General features: G+C 42.3%; 1 protein-coding gene across 1 annotated transcript in view; it reads right to left on the bottom strand.

Moving 5' to 3' along the window:
- Nucleotides 1–50: 50 nt before the first annotated feature.
- LOC132979059 (NLR family CARD domain-containing protein 3-like) overlaps nt 51–21,563 on the bottom strand; it is a 22,163-nt gene continuing 650 nt past the window's right edge. The window contains exons 2-10 of the mRNA XM_061044531.1: nt 20,547–20,726; nt 18,928–19,182; nt 18,733–18,811; nt 9,654–9,858; nt 7,731–9,528; nt 7,451–7,624; nt 4,721–4,888; nt 4,554–4,600; nt 51–709 (exon numbers count right to left, since the gene is read on the bottom strand). Of these exons, the coding sequence (XP_060900514.1) occupies nt 126–709; nt 4,554–4,600; nt 4,721–4,888; nt 7,451–7,624; nt 7,731–9,528; nt 9,654–9,858; nt 18,733–18,811; nt 18,928–19,182; nt 20,547–20,726 (3,490 nt within the window). The 3' untranslated portion in view covers nt 51–125. The remainder of the gene's footprint in view (nt 710–4,553; nt 4,601–4,720; nt 4,889–7,450; nt 7,625–7,730; nt 9,529–9,653; nt 9,859–18,732; nt 18,812–18,927; nt 19,183–20,546; nt 20,727–21,563) is intronic.

Here is a 21,563-nt window from a genome sequence, read left to right on the forward strand (position 1 = left end):
TAGAACATTTAACCCCCCCCCCCCCCCCCCCCCCCCCATTACCACGCCCCCCAAACAGACCAGCTGGACAGAGTGAACAGAGTCAGCTGATCTTCAGTCAGCAGTGTTTCTCAGACCGACACACCTCACAGAGACACTGAAGAACCAAGAGACCAGGACCTAAACCCAAACCCAGGATAGAGAGGTTCAGTGAATGTGGTGTTGAAGGTGTGGAGGTGGATCAGTGTGTCAGAGGAGACTCTGTAGAAGGACAGAGAGCCAGCAGGACAGTCCACATACACTGCTACTCTGTTAGAGACAGAGGAGGAGGAGGAGGAGGAGGAGGAGGAAGAGGAGGAGGAGGAGGAGGAGGAGGAGGAGGAGGAGGAGATCTCTGTTCTTCTTTTATTGTGATAGACATAGGAACCTCCATCAGAGCAGAACAGACTCCAGGACTGATCATTACATCCAAACAAACATTCAACACTGTTTCCTTTCCTTCTGATTCCTCTGTAAGACACTGATACAAAAACCTTTTCTCTCCACTCGACCTCCCAGTAACAGCGACCAGTCAGACCAGTCCTACACAGCAGCTGAGGCCAATCTTCAAATCTGTCTGGATGATCAGGATATGACTGATCCTCCTCCACACATGTCACCTTCCTGTTGTTGTCAGACAGTTTCAGTTTTCTGTTCACTGTGTTTGTGTCCAGTTCCAGCTCACAGGCATCTGATGGAGAGAACGAGACACAACACAGCTGCAGGTTATCATCTGTTCATTCATCAACAACTTTACTGACACTTACTGAGAGTCAATCAAATTTACAGTTCATATTCATAAAAATGGTAGATTTTTTTGGGATGGTCTACACTGGGTGCCACAAGGGGTGCTGTTTTTAACCAGAGAGGAGGGGGGACAGGGCCTCGTCCACCTGGCCAGCCGGACAGCCACCTTCCGATTATAGTTTTTACAAAAATATCTGACAGGTCCGGCTGATCTAGTGTGGAGAGATGTGGCCAGCTGCATTCTCAGACGTGCAGATTTCCTGGGGCTGGATGCTGCTCTGTTTTTAATTGATTCTAAACTTTTAAAATGAAGTGGGCTGCCTCCGTTTTATCAGGGTGTTTTTAAGTCTTGGGCCCTTTTTAACTGTAAAAGGTGCCCAAAGTCTGACTCTCTGTACTGGTTGTTGAGAGAGCCATTGATTCACAGGGCCAAGCTGGATATCAGCAGCAGCGTCACCCCCGGCCTGACGGTGGCGCTGCTCAAAACAAAGACCCTGTGCCTGCAGCAGCTGGTGGATGCAGTGGGGCCGGCGCTGGGTGATGCCCGGGCCCTGGGCTCTCTTCTGGGCCTGCACTCTGTCCGGGTGGCGGGGAGGCTCCTGGAGCTGTGGCGCCAGAAGCTTTCTGGGAAAGAGAGGAGCCTCCTTATGGATTATAGGAAAAGAAAGGCCAGACCGGACCCTGCAGACCCCTTCCCTGACATCTTCCTGAGCCCAGGCCTGGGGGAACTCACCGGCCCCCTGCTGTCTATAACACACCCAGAAAAGCTGACACTACACAAAGCTGACAAGAAAACGTGGTACATGAACTGTGTGAAGACAATCCACAAGGCCGGACTGTGCAACCGCCCCCCCACTGTGTGGTCAAACAGGCTGGGAGCGAATGGAGCCGGCCCACAGTGGAGGATTTTATATAAACCTCCCCTCAAAAAACGGACTGCCGACCTCCAGTGGAGGATTTTACATGGTGCTATTGCCTCCAATGCTTTTCTTTCTGTTTTTAACACCTGTCCTTTTTGTTACCTTAGAGAGAGACTGAATGTTTTTACAGAGTGTAAGAGGCTCACAAGCTTCTTCTCTCTTTTAACATTGGTTTTTAGTTTTTTTGAGGTGGTTTTTACTGAGAGGGTTTTTATCATGGGAGCTGCCTACAAAAAGGAACAAAAAGATAAGTGGCAGCTCCTCAACTACCTTTCAGGTGAGGCAAAAATGGCCATTTACATTAGCAGGAAAAACAGAATAGAGAACAGAGAAGGGCAGGAGGCCAAGGCAGTGTGGCTGGTCAACATTAGAGCCAGACTCTGGCTAGATTTTAGATTTTATAAACACATTGGAGACTTGGATGCTTTTAAACAGCGCTGGTGTTTTAATGACATAGTTTGTTCAGTTGTTGATGAAGAGTTGGTTTTTGCACACGTTTTTATTAGATAAACTATTTTTTTAAACATACTGGGATTTTAATGCATTTGCACTTTATTGAATAGTTGAATTGTAAAAACTATATTTATGTAAATAAAGTGTTTTGCAAAAATCAAAAAAAAAATTCTCTCTCTCTCTCTCTCTCCCTGTCTCTCTCTCTCTCTCTCTGTCTCTCTCTCTGTCTCTCTCTGTGTCTCTCTCTCTCTGTCTCTCTCTCTGTCTCTCTCTCTCTGTCTCTCTCTCTGTCTCTCTGTGTCTCTCTCTCTCTCTGTCTCTCTCTCTGTCTCTCTCTGTGTCTCTCTGTGTCTCTCTCTCTCTGTCTCTCTCTGTGTCTCTCTCTGTCTCTCTCTCTATATATTTTTTTTTTTACTCAGTAATGGATGTGATTTAAAATGTAGGTAATTACAATACTTAACAGAAAACCTACTTAAGTAAAAGTAAAAGTACAGATTTTAAAAACGACTTAAAAAGTAGTAAGTCCAGCAAAAAAATACTCAATTACAGTAACGCAAGTAAATGTAATTTGTTACTTTACACCTCTGCTGAAATGTAATAATCCACTTCTAATCAAGTTCAAATGGAGTTACCATGGCAGCCAGGATGAATGGAGGTCCAAATCAACAAACACATGCAGTGAATAAAGTCTGACTAATCAAAGTGCAGCACAAAGAAGCTGTGAACCATCTGATGTCTCCAACTGTTCTGTCCTCAGGTCACATTCAACACAAACAGGAGCCTCATTTCCACTTTCACTGTCACATACAATGCGATGTAGTCACACCCTGAATCATCTGTGTGCTCATCAATCCTTGTGTCTATGGCTGGGGGATCAAACTGTCTCCATAGGACTTTGGGACACAACTGATGTCAATAACAACAATAAACTTTGTACATTTTGACTGGATGAAGATGGAAAAGCCTATCACACAGAGAGGAGAAGGACACGCCCACTTCACAGTGTAAACTTTAGTTTGAGCTGCAGTAAATAAAGTGGAGGACTGATCCAAAAACAGAAATCCAAAAGTGGAGCTGAAAGTGAACTTCTGTTCTCCTCCTTGGTGTCATGATGTCACTTCTATGGACGTGAACAGTAGCACCATCAGCACACATCCTGACAAATATTCACATTACAGATCTTGATTTAGATTTATTAGGATCAATATTTAAAACATGATGTCATCATATTTTCATATGAGCCAGCCCTTCTTTAGTGTGTCGACCCGTCAGTGAACAGAAAGAAGAAAAGAAGAGCAGTTTGAACCCACCGTGATCCATCAGACTAATCAGCTGTTTCATGATACTTTATCTGTTCTGATCAACTCTAAACACATATTTATTATTGATCTTCATGCACTCTAATGTTGGATCACTGTGTTCACTTTGTTTTGATCTGAATTCTAAAATCTTTCAATCCACAGAGACAAAAACAGAAACTCAGTTCTGACTGAAAAGTTTCTTTTGACTTGAGTTCAAAAGTGACGAGTCCTGTCAACAAGTACAAACATAGACATTTGATGAAGTTCAGGTGGATTTGATCCAAATGATTTGATGAAAATAGAGCCAAATGTAATCATTGGAATTGTCTTTCATTCATAATTGATGGTTGTCAACACAAACTGTTTCTGTTGTCATTGAAGGAAAGGAGTCTCGAGGGTGGAAGTCACAGAAAGTGATGATAAGAAAGGAGGAGATGAAAACGCATGTGATGTGAAATATGAAGCAGTCAAAATGTTTGTGTGTCTGTCTATATCTCAAGTGTTGAAATGATCCAGTGATTAGATAATCACCATTCTTCACATCCAACAGTAATGTATCGTTTACAGCACGCACTTTTTGTTACTTCCTGTTTAAAAGAAGAACTGGTCCATTCATGGAACTGCTCGACCTTTGACCTTTACTGTCTGCACAGCCAGAAGACCAGGAGGAGAGCTAGCTGATGTCTTTAAATTCTTCTTCTTTGAATTCACGTCTGGATGTTTTTGAGGAGAGAACTTGATGTTGGAGACTCTGCATATTTACATGTTTATGAAAATGAACGTCGAATCAAAAATGATTTCTGCTGTTTTTAAAGTTGATGAGCTCCACAAGCTCGACCAGGAGCAGCTGGCCAGCCAACATCAAAACCATAAATGTCAAAGTCACAAAAACTGCATGTTGTAAACGATACATTTCTGTTGGATGAGATGAATGGTGATTTTTTTAATTACTTGATTATCATTTTGATTTCAAGTTACATTTTTTTTTTTTTTTAATATTTCAACTCTCATGAGTTTCAATCACCCTCACTTTTATCATCACTTTGTGTTACTTCCAGCCCTCATCCAACATGTGGTGCTGTGTTCTGATGAAGAGAAATGAAAACACACTCACACTTCCTCAGACCAGGTTTCAGTGTGTGCAGTCCACCATGGTCCAACCTGGAGGAAGAAACCAGATCAGAATCTACTTCATACATCTTCATTTAAATCCAGCATCAGACAAGAAGCAGAGTTCATCATTCAGAAACAGTGAGACAGCTTCTGTGTGTCTGTCTGTACCTCAGTGTCTCCAGTCTGCAATGTGGATCCTCCAGTCCAGCAGACAGCAGCTTCTCTCCCCGTTCTCCTGGATGATTGTAGCTCAGGTCCAGCTCTCTCAGGGGGGAGGAGCTTAGAGCTGAGGCCAGAGACGCACAACCTTCTTCTGTGATCATACAACCTGACAGACTACACTCACACACACACACATAGACACACACAAACACACAGGAGAAACTGGTAAGAAGTGTGGACAGAACTGAAGACCGTCAGGATGAGCGTGCAGTGCAGCGTCTGTGGTTAAGTCTTGTAGCTCTTGTGAGCAAACAGACCAAAGAAATACGGCTCCTTCTATCTCTGTTGAAAACATTCTGTGTCTCCTCTCTCCCATACATATATATTAACCTGAAAAAAAGATTTAAAGCATACCCCTAGACGAATCATACTTAAACGGTGCAATTAAAAATAGATTTATACAAGAAAAGTACATAACCCGTGCAGGGATAAAAATATATATGAGATTTAAAGCAAGAACCTATAAACAGTTGAGGGAAAAAATATGTAATTAGACCTGAATATAAAAAAAATAAAAAAGTGTTGACCTTCTGAAGTTGTGTTGTTTATATATGTACAGCAATGTTTAAAAAAGCAGACATTAAATAACAGGCAGTGCAAACATTAAATGAAAGGTGCTATTTAAGTAATTGAGGTAATCATTAAAGTGTCCAACTAGAATCTGTCTCTTGGGACAGCTGTGCAGATGGGAAATGGAAAAAGGAAGATTTAGTCCAAGTGTGTGCTTTCCCCCTGCCATAACCGTGAGGTGTTGTACAGACGTATGGCCAGGGGGACAAAAGAGTTCTTGAGTCTGTCCGTGGAACAGGATTGTGACAGCAGTCTGCCACTGGACACACTCCTCTGCCTGGTGAAGGTGCTGTGCAGAGGGTGGTGGGTGTTGTCCATGATGGAGAGCATTCTGTTCAGGGTCCTTCTCTCTGCCACTGTCACTAGAGAGTCCAGCTCTGCGCCCACCACAGAGCCAGCCTTCCTCACCAGTCTATCCAGCCGTGCTGCATCCCTCTTCTTGCTGCTTCCTCCCCAGCACACCACAGCATAGAAGAGGACACTGGCCACCATGGACTGGAAAAACATCTGCAGCAGCTTTTTACAGATGTTGAAGGACCCCAGCCTTCTCAGGAAGTACAGACAGCTCTGTTCCTTCCTGCAGATAGTGTCCATGTTTGATGACCACTCCAGCCTGTCTTCCAACTGCAGCCCCAGGTACCCGTAGGTCTTGCCCACCTCCACGTCGACCCCCCCCCCGATGGAAACAGGTTGTAGATGTGGCTTGTTCCTTCAGAAGTCCACCACCATCTCCTTGGTCTTGGAGGTGTTCAGCTGCAGATGGTTTGAACTGCACCATGTCACAAAATCCCCTACCAGGCTCCTGTACTCCTCCTCCTGTCCATCCCTGACACAACCAACTATCACAGTGTCATCCGAGTATTTCTGCATGTGGCAGAGCTCAGAGTTATACTGGAAGTCAGTGAAGAGAGGTGTGAAGAGAGGTGCTTGGGGGGCAGACACTAGCTGCAGTGGCCTGGCAGTCAAAGCTGTTAAAAAACAGGTTGAGCTGCTTTGCTCTCACAGGGTTCCCATCTTCTGTGTTGTTACCTTTCTTCTTGCAGCCTGTGATGGTTTTCATGCCCTCCCAGACCTCTCTCGTGTTGTTGTTCTGCAGCTTCTTCTCCACCTTCCTTCTGTACTCCTCCTTTGCCTCTCTGAGACGGACCTTGAGTTCCCCCTGCACGCGCTTCAGCTCTGCCTTTCCGTTTGCCACTGCGTTTAGTGTGTCTGTCCGCTCTCACTGTTGTGAAGCCCGGTAGATCCATGTTAGCGTCGGGGGTCTTTTGTGTTAGCCAGGTTTCTGAGAAGCTCATTAAACTGCACTCTCTAAATGTCCGGTCGTTCCTTACAAGGGCAGCCAGCTCATCTGTCTTGTTGGTTAGACAGTTAACGTTCCCCATAACTATCGACGGAACACAGGGCTTGTACTTACACCGCTTAGCTGCTAGCCTAGCTTTTACCTTGGCTGCGGCTCTGCAGAATCTGTACCTCCGTCTCAGCTCCTCAGGTATGGGGTGAACAATGCCGGCCTGTCCCATTGTTTGGAGTGAGAGCAGCTTTTCCCTTGAATAACCAAGTTTTCCGCTGCTATATTCCCAAAAAGAAGAGTATCCATAGGATATACAATGTTCTACACCGTAAGTGTATTAAAAAAGTAAGGTCAGCAAAAACACCGATAAAATATTAAAAACGAATATGACAGGGACGGAGCTACTGGATATGCGGCCACTCGTGTCGGCGACGAAAGCAGATAGATAGTTCAAAGTTTGACCCCCCTGGTTTAGGCAGAGCACAGTAATCACACTTTAATTTGTTGACCATCATCAGCTGTTTAAATTCAGCTTCACATCCATTGGTCCAATCTCAGCCGTTTCACCAGCAACATTCAGTCATAACCACGCAGCTGAACAGAATCGACTTTATAATCTGATACTAATCAATATTTACTCTGGTGAAAAATAGTGAAGGTAAGACAGAGTGTAAGATCAACACACAGACTGCTTTGACATCAGCAGTGATGTAGAAAGAAAAGCTTCTTTAGTTCTTTATGTTAAACTATTATCCATGGTTTGTTTGTTTCTTTGTTGGTCAGGAAATAACTTCATATTTCAGCTGCACACTAACCTGAGAGTGTCCAGTCTACAGAGTGGACTCTTTAGTCCAGCAGACAGCAGCTTCACTCCTGAATCCTGCAGGTTGTTGTTGCTCAGGTCTAGCTCTCCCAGACTAGAGGACTGGGAGCTGAGGACTGAGGACAGAGCTTCACAGCTTCTCTCTGACAGGTTACAGACACTCAGCCTGAAGATGATTCAGAAGAACACAAATGAACGTAATTACAAACAATAGTTGTTATTTCTGAATAAAGAGAACTACATTTAACCTGGATAATTACGTGTGCACGTACAGAGCTGTGTTTGAAGCTTTGATCACAGGCAGCAGCCTCAGAAGAGTCTCCTCTGAAGCAGAGTATTTCTTCAGGTCAAACACGTCCAGATCTTCTTCTGATGACAGTAAGATGAAGACCAGAGCTGACCACTGAGCAGGAGACAGTTTATCTGTGGAGAGACTTCCAGATCTCAGGGACTGTTGGATCTCCTCCACTAGAGAACGATCATTCAGTTCATTCAGACAGTGGAACAGATTGATGCTTTTCGCTGCAGATAGATCCTCACTGATCTTCTTCTTCATGAACTCGACTGTTTTCTGATTGGTCTGTGAGCCACTTCCTGTGTGTGTCAGCAGACCTCGTATGTGATTCTGATTGGTCACTAGAGAAAGACCGAGTAGGAAGCGGAGGAACAAGTCCAGGTGTCCATTTGGACTCTGTAAAGCCTGGTCCACAGCACTCTGATATAAAAGTGTTGGGTCAGGTTTTTCTCTGGATACTTCAGACCTAGATGTTGTTTGTTCTTCTGACATCAGATTGACTCCAGAGTTGATGAAGGTCAGATGGACATGAAGAGCAGCCAGAAACTCCTGAACACTCAGATGGATGAAGCAGAACACCTTGTCCTGGTACAGTCCTCTCTCCTCTTTAAAGATCTGTGTGAACACTCCTGAGTCCACTGAGGCTGCTCTGATATCGATGCCACACTCTGTCAGGTGTGAGTCATAGAAGATCAGGTTTCCTTTCTGCAGCTGCTCAAAAGCCAGTTTTCCCAGAGACTCAATCATCTTCCTGCTCTCTGGACTCCAGTGTGGATCTGTCCCAGCTCCTCCATCATACTTGATGTTCTTCAGTTTGGACTGAACCACCAGGAAGTGGATGTACATCTCAGTCAGGGTCTTGGGCAGCTCTCCGTCCTCTCTGGTCTTCAACACATCCTCCAGAACTGTAGCAGTGATCCAGCAGAAGACTGGGATGTGGCACATGATGTGGAGGCTTCTGGATGTCTTGATATTGGAGATGATCCTGTTGGCCTGATACTTATCTCTGAACCTCTTCCTGAAGTACTCTTCCTTCTGTGGGTCAGTGAACCCTCTGACCTCTGTCACCATGTCAACACACTCAGGAGGGATCTGATTGGCTGCTGCAGGTCGTGTGGTTATCCAGAGGCGAGCAGAGGGAAGCAGATTCCCCCTGATGAGGTTAGTCAGCAGCACATCCACTGAGGTGGACTCTGTGACATCAGTCAGGGTCTCGTTGTTTTTAAAGTCCAGAGGAAGTCGACACTCATCCAGACCGTCAAAGATGAACACAACCTGGAACTCTTCAAACCTGCAGATTCCTGCTTCTTTGGTTTCTGTAAAGAAGTGATGAACAAGTTCCACCAAGCTGAACTTTTTCTCTTTCAGCACATTCAGCTCTCTGAAAGTGAATGGAAATGTGAACTGTATGTCCTGGTTGGCTTTGTCTTCAGCCCAGTCCAGAGTGAACTTCTGTGTTAAGACTGTTTTCCCGATGCCAGCCACTCCCTTTGTCATCACTGTTCTGATTGGTTGATCTCTTCCAGGTGAGGCTTTAAAGATGTCTTCTTGTCTGATGGTTGTTTCTGGTCTGTGTGGTTTCCTGGATGCTGTTTCAATCTGTCTGACCTCGTGTTCATCATTGACCTCTCCAGTCCCTCCCTCTGTGATGTATAGCTCTGTGTAGATCTGCTTCAGAAGGGTTGGGTTTCCTGCTTTAGCAATCCCCTCAAACACACACTGGAACTTCGTCTTCAGGTCAGATTTGAGTTTCTGTTGCACTGCACCAAACGTTCCTGAATAAAGAAAGAACTGAAATCAATGAACAGATCCTGATATAGGTCACATGACTATCTGAGTTTGGAACTTTAAACCTCTTTGTCCTTTTTCTAAAATACTAAATCTGTTCAAATGTTCTTACTGCTCTGCAGACAGTCAGCCAGCTCCTCCTGCTTCATTCTCCTCAGGAAGTGGAGAGTGATCTTCATAAAATCCTCTTTACAGCTTCTCCCCTGATCTTCATCCTCACTCTGACTCTCTAAGCATTCTGGGTAATCTGGACTCAGACCTCTCTGGACTCTCTTCAGCTCATTCTTCACAAAGGTGACGATGTTCTCCTCCAGCAGCTGGAACAGAAGGAGACACTGGATATTTAATATAAACTGGTAGTTCATCTGTCAGTCTGAAGATGAGGTTATCTCCTTAGCATATGACAAACCAGACCCCTCACAGTTTGGATATCAAACAGGTAAAGGGGTAGAGGATGTAAAACTCTTCATCCTCGACAGGATTTACAAGCAACTGGAGAAACAAAATCTCAAGTTAGACTTTTTGAGCACTAAACATTTATTTTCCTGCATTCTGATCAGTTTTTATGCACCAATTTGTGCCTTTTCTGCAAAACTTTATAATTATGATCCAATCTTTTTATCTTTTCATAAACCTTTTAAGCGTTCATCAGACACATGTTCACACAAAGAAGAATGCATAAGTTTGAATACTTTTCTAAACATGTGCTCTGGAGAGTTGTAGTGTTTTTGCACTTTTCCAGCCCTGCAGAAAATCCAACGTTTCTTTCAACAAGTAGTCTCTGTATAGCTGATTTATAATTTAGTATTTAGTGTGACATTATTTTGCTTTGTTTACGTACTAGTTAGACAACTATATGAACATTTAAAAGTTATACAGAATTTGATTAATTCCTGACACATGCTCATGTAGTGAAGACATGATCTTATTTTCTGGGTTCCTTTTTTTTGTTTATTTATTGAAGAGGGGTCGGGACAATTTCAATGACAAATACACTCTCACCTGCCTGCACACGCACTGAGCGCTGATACAGTACGCTGCACAGAAATTATTGTCAACGTCCAGACCCAGGGCCAGCCCGTGGCATAGGCAGTGTAGGCAAATGCTAGGGGCGCCAGTGAGGCAGATAAGAAGAAGAATTAGATGGAAAAATGCGTTTAATTATCACTAAATATTATTTATCTAATACAATTTTCATGCTTTTATTTAGTAATGATACAAAATAAGCCATGAAAACACAACTATCACATATTTAAAAAGGCTCTATTTTCTTGCCTTCTGCTTGGCCCAGCGCATCACAACACAGCTGTTCGTTACCTGCTCGTTGTGGAGGAGGAGAGCAGGTGACTTATTAGAAGTGAGTGACAATGAGTGTACCGATTAATATCACATTTATAAATGATCGTAATGTAAACAACAACAAAGCCCTCCAGAGCCCAGGGACGAAAAAAGAAGAAGGAGGAATAATATGAAAAAGACACAGAGGTAATGTGCTGCACAGATCAATTATCTGTTGTAGTTAAGCTAGCTCGTTATTGATGGATGATAGTAACGTCAGTGTTTCCTACCTCGAGTTAACATCAGTTATTTCCACTGTACTTTTAATTAGGTTAAGATTATTCATGTTGGGGCGCCTCAAGCGGGCGGCCCGGGTTCACATCCCACCTGTGGCTTCCTTCCTGCATGTCATTCCCCACTCTCACTCCCTGATTTCCGACTCTATCCACTGTCCTATCTCTCCATTAAAGGCATAAAAAGCCCAAAAATAAATCTTAAAAAAAAAAGATTATTCATGTTAAGAGAATAACCAGTGTAAGTAATACACTTTTTCTTTTGTTCCAATGTTGTTTGAGAAACAAAAACAACTTTTATATTTATTGACATCTTTGTGTACTTAGTTAGCTAAATGTTAATTTTCCTCCTCCTGTTGTCATTAATAGTTTTAAGCTCTTGCCTTTAGAGTATTGATGTCAAAGAGCATAAATCCATTTTGTGCTAGAAGTCCTCACTGAATAGATATGTGTGCATGTTGTAGGTCTGGTTAGGAAAACATTTGGGCTCACGTGAAAAACTATGCTGAGGTTTCTGTACTGCTCTGAACAGAAAATAATATTTTGTGTTCACACTATATTATAAAATGCAGATCGTTTTACAAATGCTCATCTTCTCTCTCCAAGTGCAATCAAAACATTTAAATCCATCCGCTGCTGTGCCCGGGCTGTCTGCGACCACTTCTGCTCCCTGCACTATTTGGTATTGTTTGTTCTGTTACACTAGTTATTTGTATTTATTAGTTATTATTTATTTATATTAAGAAATATTAGAGTTAAAACCATTTACTTGTTTGTTTATAAGTTTTTTATTTTAAAATAAATAAATTATGTTAAATATAAAGCTGTAAGCCAGTTTTCTTTAAGTTGATGAATATTGTCTTTGGTGGTCAAACTGGCTGCAATTTAAGGGGCAACGGCTGAAATCTTACCAAGGGCACCAAAATGGTTAGGGCCAGACCACACTGAACGCACCGATTAGCTCCGTGCAACACAACTCCCGTTTTAAAAAGTTCCGATCCCGTTATCACAACAGGTGATCTGCATGTGCAGAGATTTCACAAACCAAGAGAGAGCCGAATCACATTTTCAGCAAGCAGCTGCACAAAACGGGAAAATGCATCGTTTAGTTTGGTGCTTTGCATTGAAATACCAAAGAGCGGACATGTCTCTCTTTTTTTCTCTCTCTCTGTCTGTCTGGTCTCCTGCAGAGTATATAAAGTCTTGTGAGGGGTACAGAGTGAGGGAGATCGATAACCTTCTAGTTAAATGGTCTTAAATGCTGATGATATGTGCAGGAAATATACCTAGACGGCGCACCTAGCATAACATGCTGCATCGCTAGATCCCACAGCTCGAGTGGGATTGCCAAAACCCGCCCTACTCTGTTTCTTTTTTCTTCTTTTTTTTGACATGTATTTATTGAGTTTTTACATTTTACAAAAAATACAATACATTTAACAAAGCATATAACAGTCAAACTATATATAAAGAAAATCCACTCCCCCCACCCCAAAGGGAAAATATATAATTAAAGAAAAGACAGACCTAAAGACAAAACAAAACGCAAAAACTGGGTAACGACATTATGTAATCATACACAGTTTAGCATCACATCACATGGTATCGACAGTTTAGGACATATCACCTTCAAGTTACCGGAGTTTCTCCAACTTCACAGTCCTTTAAAAATGCAAGGAAGGGATTTCAGATCTCTTTGAATTTGGCTGATTTCTTTTTCATTGTGTATGTTAACTTTTCAAGGACAAGGCATGCTGATAGTTCTTTCAACCAGCGACCAACTGAAGGGCTCTTGACGTCTTTCCAGCAAAGAGAAATCAAGCGTCTAGCTTGTACTAAACACAAGTCAGTTATTTTCTTCTCTTTGCTGTTTAGCATACAGTCCTTCAGATACAAATTAAGAATACAAAGTGTAGGGCAGTCGGGTACTGGATTCAAGGTAATCTGAGAAATGCATTTTATAACTTCATTCCAGAACTTTTGTATCTCAGGACAGTCTCACAGACAGTGAAATAATGTGCCCTTTTCGACATTGCATTTAACACAGACAACAGGATTATTTGGATTCATTTTATTCAGTCTATCCGGAGTAATATAAGTTCTCATAATCCAATTATATTGAATCAGTCTGAGATGGGTATTTATTGTTAGGAGTTGAGCTTTCGAACACACCTCCCTCCAGCCCTCCTCCGAGATATCTTTTTGCAAGTCATTTGCCCATTGAGTTTTCTTATGCTCAGTAGAGTCTTTATGATTTTTCACCAGTATGTTATAGAGTTAGGATATCTGACCCTTACCAGTACAATTATTCACTGCTAAGTTTTCTAATATGGACAAAGGGGGTTGTATATAGGAGTGCGTCTGTGCATAAACAAAGCTCCTTAACTGTAAATATTTTTTTAAAAGTGTGTCTGAGGTATGTCATATTCAATTCTAAGTTCTTCAAATGGAGTTAGTTTGCCTTCCTTATATAGATCCATAACTTTATAGATGCCCTTTGTTGCCCACATTTTAAAGCCTTGGTCTTTTTTGCCAGGAGAGAAGTTATCATTCCCCCATATTGGTGAAAAGCCAGAAAACAAAGTAGATTCACCAAGAAATGACTGTACATCGTGCCAGACATTAATTGTGTTTCTCACAAAGGGGTTATCAGTAAGTCGCTTCAGTTTTTTGACAGATGCAGAGTATAAATAAGTGTCAAGTCGCAGGCCTTTAGTGCAAAAACTTTCAATTTGTACCCATGGTAAGTAAGGTTCAGGCGAAAACCAATACAATGCAGCTCTAATTTGAGCAGCCCAGAAATACCACTGTAGATTGGGTAACCCTCCTCTCTCGTATGGCAGGTAAAGACGTGACAGTCTCAACCTTGACCTTCCGTTATTCCAAATAAACTTTGTAAATAGTTGCTTCATTTATTAAAAGAACTGTGGTGGTGGGGGTAAAGGGATCGATTGAAATAGATATAAAAACTTTGGTAATATATTCATCTTGATTACATTTATACGTCCCAATAGAGAGATTGGCATTGATGACCAACTATTCATGGATTCAGTTACTGTGGAAATCATAGGATCATAGTTACAGGCTACTAAATCTTTAATGGTTGGGGTAATGATGATACCAAGCTATTTAAATCCGTTTACTGCATTATTGAAAGGGTGGTTTATCACCGCATTTATTCGCTCAAGCTTATTCAAAAACATAATAGAGGATTTTGTTTTGTTTACTTTAAAGCCTGAAAAATTTCCGAATGTGTCAATTAATTTAATCAGATTAAGGATTGAGTTATTTAGGTCTGTTAGAAATAAAAGGGTGTCATCAGCATACATTACAATGCAATGTTCGGTATCCAATACTTTTATACCTGAAATTGAGGGGTGTGACCTCACCGCTATCACAAACGGTTCCATTGCCAAAACAAATAGCATTGGCGAGAGAGGGCACCCCTGACGGGTACCCCTTGTAAATTTGAAAGGAGATGATATTAAATAGTTGGTGGAGACCTCTGCCATTGGGTCAGTATAAAGTGTCTCAATCCATTTTCGAAAGTAGTTACCAAAGCCAAAGCGAGATAGCACATCCAATAAATACCTCCACTCCACTCTGTCGAATGCTTTTTCAGCATCTAAAGACAGAATGGCAGTGTCAGGGGTTCCCTCCCTCGCATGTATCAAATTCAACACCCTTCTGACATTATGGAAGTCTTGACGGTTTTTCACAAAACCATTCTGATCTGGATTGATCACAGTTGGAAGCACCGATTCCAGTCTTCTAGCCATTACTTTAGCGATAATCTTAGCATCTGTGTTAAGCAGTGAAATGGATCTATACGATGTGCAATTGGTAGGGGACTTATTGGGTTTCAAAATAAGTGTTATCAGCGTGCTCCTCAGGGAATCTGGGAGACAGCCCTGTTGAAAGGCCTCCTCATACATAGCTTAAAGAGGTTCAATTTATTTATCTTTAAATATATTTTAAATATCAACTGGTAGAGCATCAGGGCCTGCAGCTTTACCTCCCCTCATATTGGTAATAGCATCAGCGATTTCTGAGGCACCTAGTTTCCTATCCATATGTCCTTTAAGATCATCTGGTATGGAAGGAATACAAAGTAAGAATTCAGATTGTGTTTCCAAGTTTTCTGAGGATTCAGATGTATATAATATTTTATAGTAGATGGAAAAGGTATCATTAATTTCTGCTGATATTACTCCACTCTGAGTTTAAATTGCAGTAATTGCCCTGTCTGCATCCAATTTCTTAATTCGCCAGGCCAACAATCTCCCCGGTTTTTCACCTTGATCATAGTAACTCTGTTTGAGCCAGATTAAACTATTTTCTGCTTTCGATGTGGACAATTCCTCATATTGGGCTTTAAGTAACGTTAATTCTTGTTTTGCTTTTGTGGAGCCATCCAAAAAGGTCTCTCTTTCCAATTGTCTAACTTTGTGGTCAAGCTCGTTCATTTTTACTTTGAGTTTGTTTGTTTTTGAACTGGTATAAGATATGATCATGCCTCTGATGTACGCCTTAAAGGCCTCCCATCTGACAATAGCAGAGGTCTCATCCGTATTTGTGCTAAAAAATGACTCAATTTGTGCCTCTAAAAATTGCAGGAAATTCGAATCGGAAAGCCATCTGGGATGGAATCTCCATCTAGGAGTGCCTTTAACTACCCCTTGGGCTCTGTATACAAGTGAAGTGGGAGAGTGGTCTGACAGTAGTATGCTGTTATAGTTACATTCTATCACAGAGGAGAACATAGAGCTGGAAATCAGGAAATAATCTATACGTGAGTATGATTTAAATCGAGGAGAATAACAGGAGAATTCTAGCTTATCTGAGTTTAATCTCCTCCAGGGGTCACACAAGTTCAAATCCATCACATACTGTAATAGCTTCTTCCTTCTTTGTATATGAGAGGAGTCCACCCCAGTTGAACGGTCCATTTTAGGGTCTAAAGTGCAATTGAAATCGCCTGCTATAAGAGCCTTCCCTGGGAGAGAGGAAATTAATAAAAATACATTTTCAAAGAATTTGGGATTGTCATCATTCGGGCCATATATGTTAATCATGTTTATCTTTTCATTTATCAATGTACCCTGGACAATCAGGTACCTACCCCCTATGTCACGGATGACGTTGTCCACTTTAAAGGGTACCGAATTATGAATCAGGATCATCACCCCACGGGTGTGTGATAAGTAGGAGGCTGAAATTACTTGCCCTGGCCATCTCCTTTTTATCTTTACCACTCCATCTGCCAGTAAATGGGGTTCTTGGAGATATACAACTAATGATTTAATTTGTTTAACCCTACTGAGTACTTGCTTCATTTTAGCCAACTTCACCAAACCCCTAACATTCCAGGATGTAAACTTCAAATTTACATTAGAAGACATACAAAATAAAATCAAGTATGAACACTTTCAAACAGGCCATATATGTAATAGGAAGGAATGATGTAAACTGTAATCTCGTTCTTAACACAATTGGATTGTATGTCGTTATCCCACACTTCAAAATAAAATGTACATTTATAACCCCTAAAATAATCCCAGCACTGTCTCCCCAAATGAGACAGCGTACCTTCCCTGGTAACATTGAGAGCAAACTAGGCGCTCAACTGATCCACTAACAACGAGGATCAGTTACGATCTGACGAATCACACAATAAACAAACCCCCCGCTCACAATCGGCTCAATGCAATAAGCGAACAAAATATGCTTAGGCTATATGCGTATCTGTCTGGTGTGTGGGATTAAAGACCATGTCATCGTATAGTGACAATCAGGTGCAACACAGGAAAGCATTGTTACCGCGTGCATGAAACAGACAGTACCTTTCCTTGGTAGAAGCAAAGCACAGATCAAGTTGAATGTTCACGCCGTCTGCTGCCATTGAAGAGTTCAGTCACTGACAGTGGTTATCCCAGTGTAATCCCGCTAGCCGTGACCATCCTGCTAGGTTTCCAGTTCTTCAATGAACGACTCCACACCTGCAGGATCAGCAAACACGCGAGGTTTCCCTTCGTGGACTAGCCTGAGTTTAGCGGGTTAAATGATGCCGTATTCTATCTTTAGGTCCCATAGTTGTTGTTTCACACAGTCAAAGCGCTTTCTTTTCCTGTGCAGCTCAGTGGAGATGTCTTGAAAAAACATGACATGGTGGCCTTCATACATGATCTTACCATTCTTTCTAGCCGCTTGCATGACTCGGGTCTTGTCACAGAAGTTTAAAAACGTCATTATCATGACTCGCGGAGCAGAGGATTGTGGCGCACCTGGTAATCTATGTGCTCTTTCGATAACCAGCGGGGCAGGGAAGGTCTCGGGTCCTAGGACATCGGGTAGCCACTTTTCCAGAAAAGCAGCGGCATTGCCCTTTACAACTTTCTCCGGGAGATTCACCAGTCTGAGATTTGAACGGCGGCTCCTGTTTTCCAGGTCATCCACCTTAGAGGTGAGCTCAGACACCTGCTTCTCCAGTATCGTGATTTTGGTTTTCTCACCAGTAATATCATCCTCTATGTCACCAATAGGTTCCTCTGCTTGTTCCAGTCTCCCTGAAAAGTCTTTAAAGTCCGGCTTGATCTCATTTATTGCAGTCAGAACTCCGTTAAATTTGGAGCCGAAGTTGTTTTTCAGGGCTGCAATTGCCTCGAAGATCCCCGCTGTTCCAGAAGTTAGCATTCTAGCATCTTCCTCTGTTTCCTTGTGTCGGTCGGTCTTATTCTGAGCCTTTTTCTGGTGTCTGGTCGACATGTCTTAGATTACAGATACACTTAACTTAAGTTTGATAAAGAAGTGCGTTCGCTTTTAACTCAGGATAGTTAAATTTGGCCGATTCCCACGGAGAGCTCGAAATTGCGACCGTTCAGCTCCGTGCCATAGCCACTCCCCCTCCTACTCTGTTTCTGATTGGCTAGTAACATTGTTAGGTTGAGAACGAGAGCTGCGTTACTCGCAGATCATTGGTAGGTGAACTCTACTGAGCCGAACTTCATCATACGCATTCACAACAAATTCCCGTATGTATTTATTTTGTTTTATATATTTTCGGATCTGCACGAATTGCACAAGTCACCTAAATTAACGTTAAAAAAGCGGGAGTCTCCAAAAAGCATGTAAATCTTTAATTCCCTCTGCCATCAGGCTGGTAAACCTTGATAGCAGCCACGAGATGAAAACCCTCATGGTATTATTTATTGTATTGGTTCTTGTGTTGAACCACATTGTGGTTTATTCTCGTCATTCTGTCGGTGGCCTGTTCAAACATTCTCTGAATGTGAGCAACCCATCATAGTATGTCCTATCTACTTATAAATGATTGATCTATTGTTGTTCTTAAACGGTGTATTTGAACCTTTCCTGGCCCTCGGGTCTGTCTCTACCTATGAGGCCACATGAGGGCGCCAGTGTTCCAGTGAGCATCTCTGCTGGTCGGCCTGTCTGTCTGTTTGTGAACGTATGTAGGTCTGGGTTGACCCCAAAAACTGAATGAGCCTTTGGGATGAATAAAATCGTCTGAGTCTGAAGATCAGCTGGTCAAGACGGACCAGTTATTTATTATTAAAGTCTTGTAATGGTAGCTAATGATTTAAAAAGTGTTGTACACACCATAAAGATGGAGTCCAGGTCTGTTAGATTCTGCTGGTCTGGTTGATCTGTGTGAACCTCGGAGCTCTCCTGTTGAACTCTGTGACAGGACATATTACACAAGAAAACAACGGGTCATATATTATGAAGCTCTGAGACAAGATATGAGTCTTTACACAACAGAGTCAGAACATTAACTTCATTTTTAATTCTTACCTTCCATCAGCAGGACGTCCATCTTTAAAGTCAATATAACGACCTATCGACCAGTCACTCTTCATGGACACACAGCTGGGTCCAGGAGAGTCTGGTTTCTGTTCCCCACAGCTGGGTCCAGGAGAGTCTGGTCTCTGTTCCTCACAGCTGGGTCCAGGAGAGTCTGGTCTCTGTTCCTCACAGCTGGGTCCAGGAGAGTCTGGTCTCTGTTCCTCACAGCTGGGTCCAGGATGGTCTGGTCTCTGTTCCTGCATCCTGATACAAACAAACAGCTGGTTAATGAAAGCTTTTAGAACAAAGATCATTTTTATTCAGACTGTTCCAGTTCAAACTAGCAGATGGATAATCAGTAATTAGGAGGCAGAGCTGAAGTTCTCCACAGGTCTCTCTGTTACTATTAGAACAGTATCTCACTCAGAACACAGCCAACACTGTGTCTGTCCTCAAATTCTTTAGACTGATGAAATCAAAGTTAACAGAAGACGACTTAAACATAAACACAGCTCAGAAAGATGCTACCAGGAACAATAAAGGTTAGAAGTCCAACCTGCATTTTCAGAGAGAAAGAACTCAGACTAGCTACAGACAGATGTTCATGAAGATATTACCAGTGACCACCAGGGGAGGCAGAAGGACAGCCTCAACATGATGAGGCACAGGACAAAGATTTATAAAAGGATGAATGATTACAGATGAAATGAATCCTCAATAAGGCCCAAAACTGGCTCAGACCGTAGAGTAAGATGTCCACTAATATCATGAATACAGACCTTACTGTGAGTCCACAAGCTGCCCTAAACTACTATCAGGATACAGAACAGATACAGATCCAGGACCGGTATATAAGACACAGTCTGGTTTTGGGGTTTCCCAGAAAGAATAAAGTCTAAATTGTCTTCCTGTGTGACTATTTCTATCATGTTCAGTGACGTCTACAACGTTCAGTTTCTATGCAGCCGTGTTGCTCTTTTAGTTCTGTCTGTTTTCTCTTTGTGGAGTTTGCACTTCTACTAGCTACAGTACGGTAGTTGAGCTATCAGCCTGCAGTGAAAGTTGGTAAGTACTGACAGTCTGTGAGTCGCACTTCCCCACTACTTTCTAGTCGGGCTGTTTGTTGTGAAGTGAAGTCAGAAATTCCACACACTGTCGTCTGGTTCTGTGTCAGGCAGGTTAAGTTCTGACAGGGTCTGGTAATAGGGAGCAGCGAAGGACCCAAATGCAGAAATAAATGGACTCAGCTGCAATAAAATGATTCTTTTCCACATTTTACAGCCTTCAGGCAGGTCAGGGTTCAAGAACAAACATTTCAAAAGAAAAAACACAAGACAGAACCAAAGCACACAATGACCATGAAGTGGTAAGAAAACTAAACAGTCCAGTAATGAAGCTGATGAGGAAAGTGAAGACAGGTGAGTAGAGTAGAGGGGGAGGTCTGGACTATTTAAACCTTCAAGAGAGGGAGGTGAATTCTGAGGACCTCTGGTGGAGAAGAAGGAGAAACAGGAGGAAAGTACTGGGAGAGGTGAACATGGACTGAAGACTGAAAGGGATGTAAACGGTTGAGGATGAAAGAGTTACAGAAAAGCAGAACAGAGCTCTTTGACAATTTCAATTCTCACCTATCAGCATGACGTCCATCTTTAAAGTCAATATAACGACCTATCGACCAGTCACTCTTCATGGACACACAGCTGGGTCCAGGAGAGTCTGGTTTCTGTTCCCCACAGCTGGGTCCAGGAGAGTCTGGTCTCTGTTCCTCACAGCTGGGTCCAGGATGGTCTGGTCTCTGTTCCTGCATCCTGATACAAACAAACAGCTGGTTAATGAAAGCTTTTAGAACAAAGATCATTTTTATTCAGACTGTTCCAGTTCAAACTAGCAGATGGATAATCAGTAATTAGGAGGCAGAGCTGAAGTTCTCCACAGGTCTCTCTGTTACTATTAGAACAGTATCTCACTCAGAACACAGCCAACACTGTGTCTGTCCTCAAATTCTTTAGACTGATGAAATCAAAGTTAACAGAAGACGACTTAAACATAAACACAGCTCAGAAAGATGCTACCAGGAACAATAAAGGTTAGAAGTCCAACCTGCATTTTCAGAGAGAAAGAACTCAGACTAGCTACAGACAGATGTTCATGAAGATATTACCAGTGACCACCAGGGGAGGCAGAAGGACAGCCTCAACATGATGAGGCACAGGACAAAGATTTATAAAAGGATGAATGATTACAGATGAAATGAATCCTCAATAAGGCCCAAAACTGGCTCAGACCGTAGAGTAAGATGTCCACTAATATCATGAATACAGACCTTACTGTGAGTCCACAAGCTGCCCTAAACTACTATCAGGATACAGAACAGATCCAGATCCAGGACCGGTATATAAGACACAGTCTGGTTTTGGGGTTTCCCAGAAAGAATAAAGTCTAAATTGTCTTCCTGTGTGACTATTTCTATCATGTTCAGTGACGTCTACAACGTTCAGTTTCTATGCAGCCGTGTTGCTCTTTTAGTTCTGTCTGTTTTCTCTTTGTGGAGTTTGCACTTCTACTAGCTACAGTACGGTAGTTGAGCTATCAGCCTGCAGTGAAAGTTGGTAAGTACTGACAGTCTGTGAGTCGCACTTCCCCAC

Source organism: Labrus mixtus, chromosome 1, assembly GCF_963584025.1.
Source record: "Labrus mixtus chromosome 1, fLabMix1.1, whole genome shotgun sequence".
In the NCBI taxonomy this organism is placed as follows: Eukaryota; Metazoa; Chordata; class Actinopteri; order Labriformes; family Labridae; genus Labrus; species Labrus mixtus.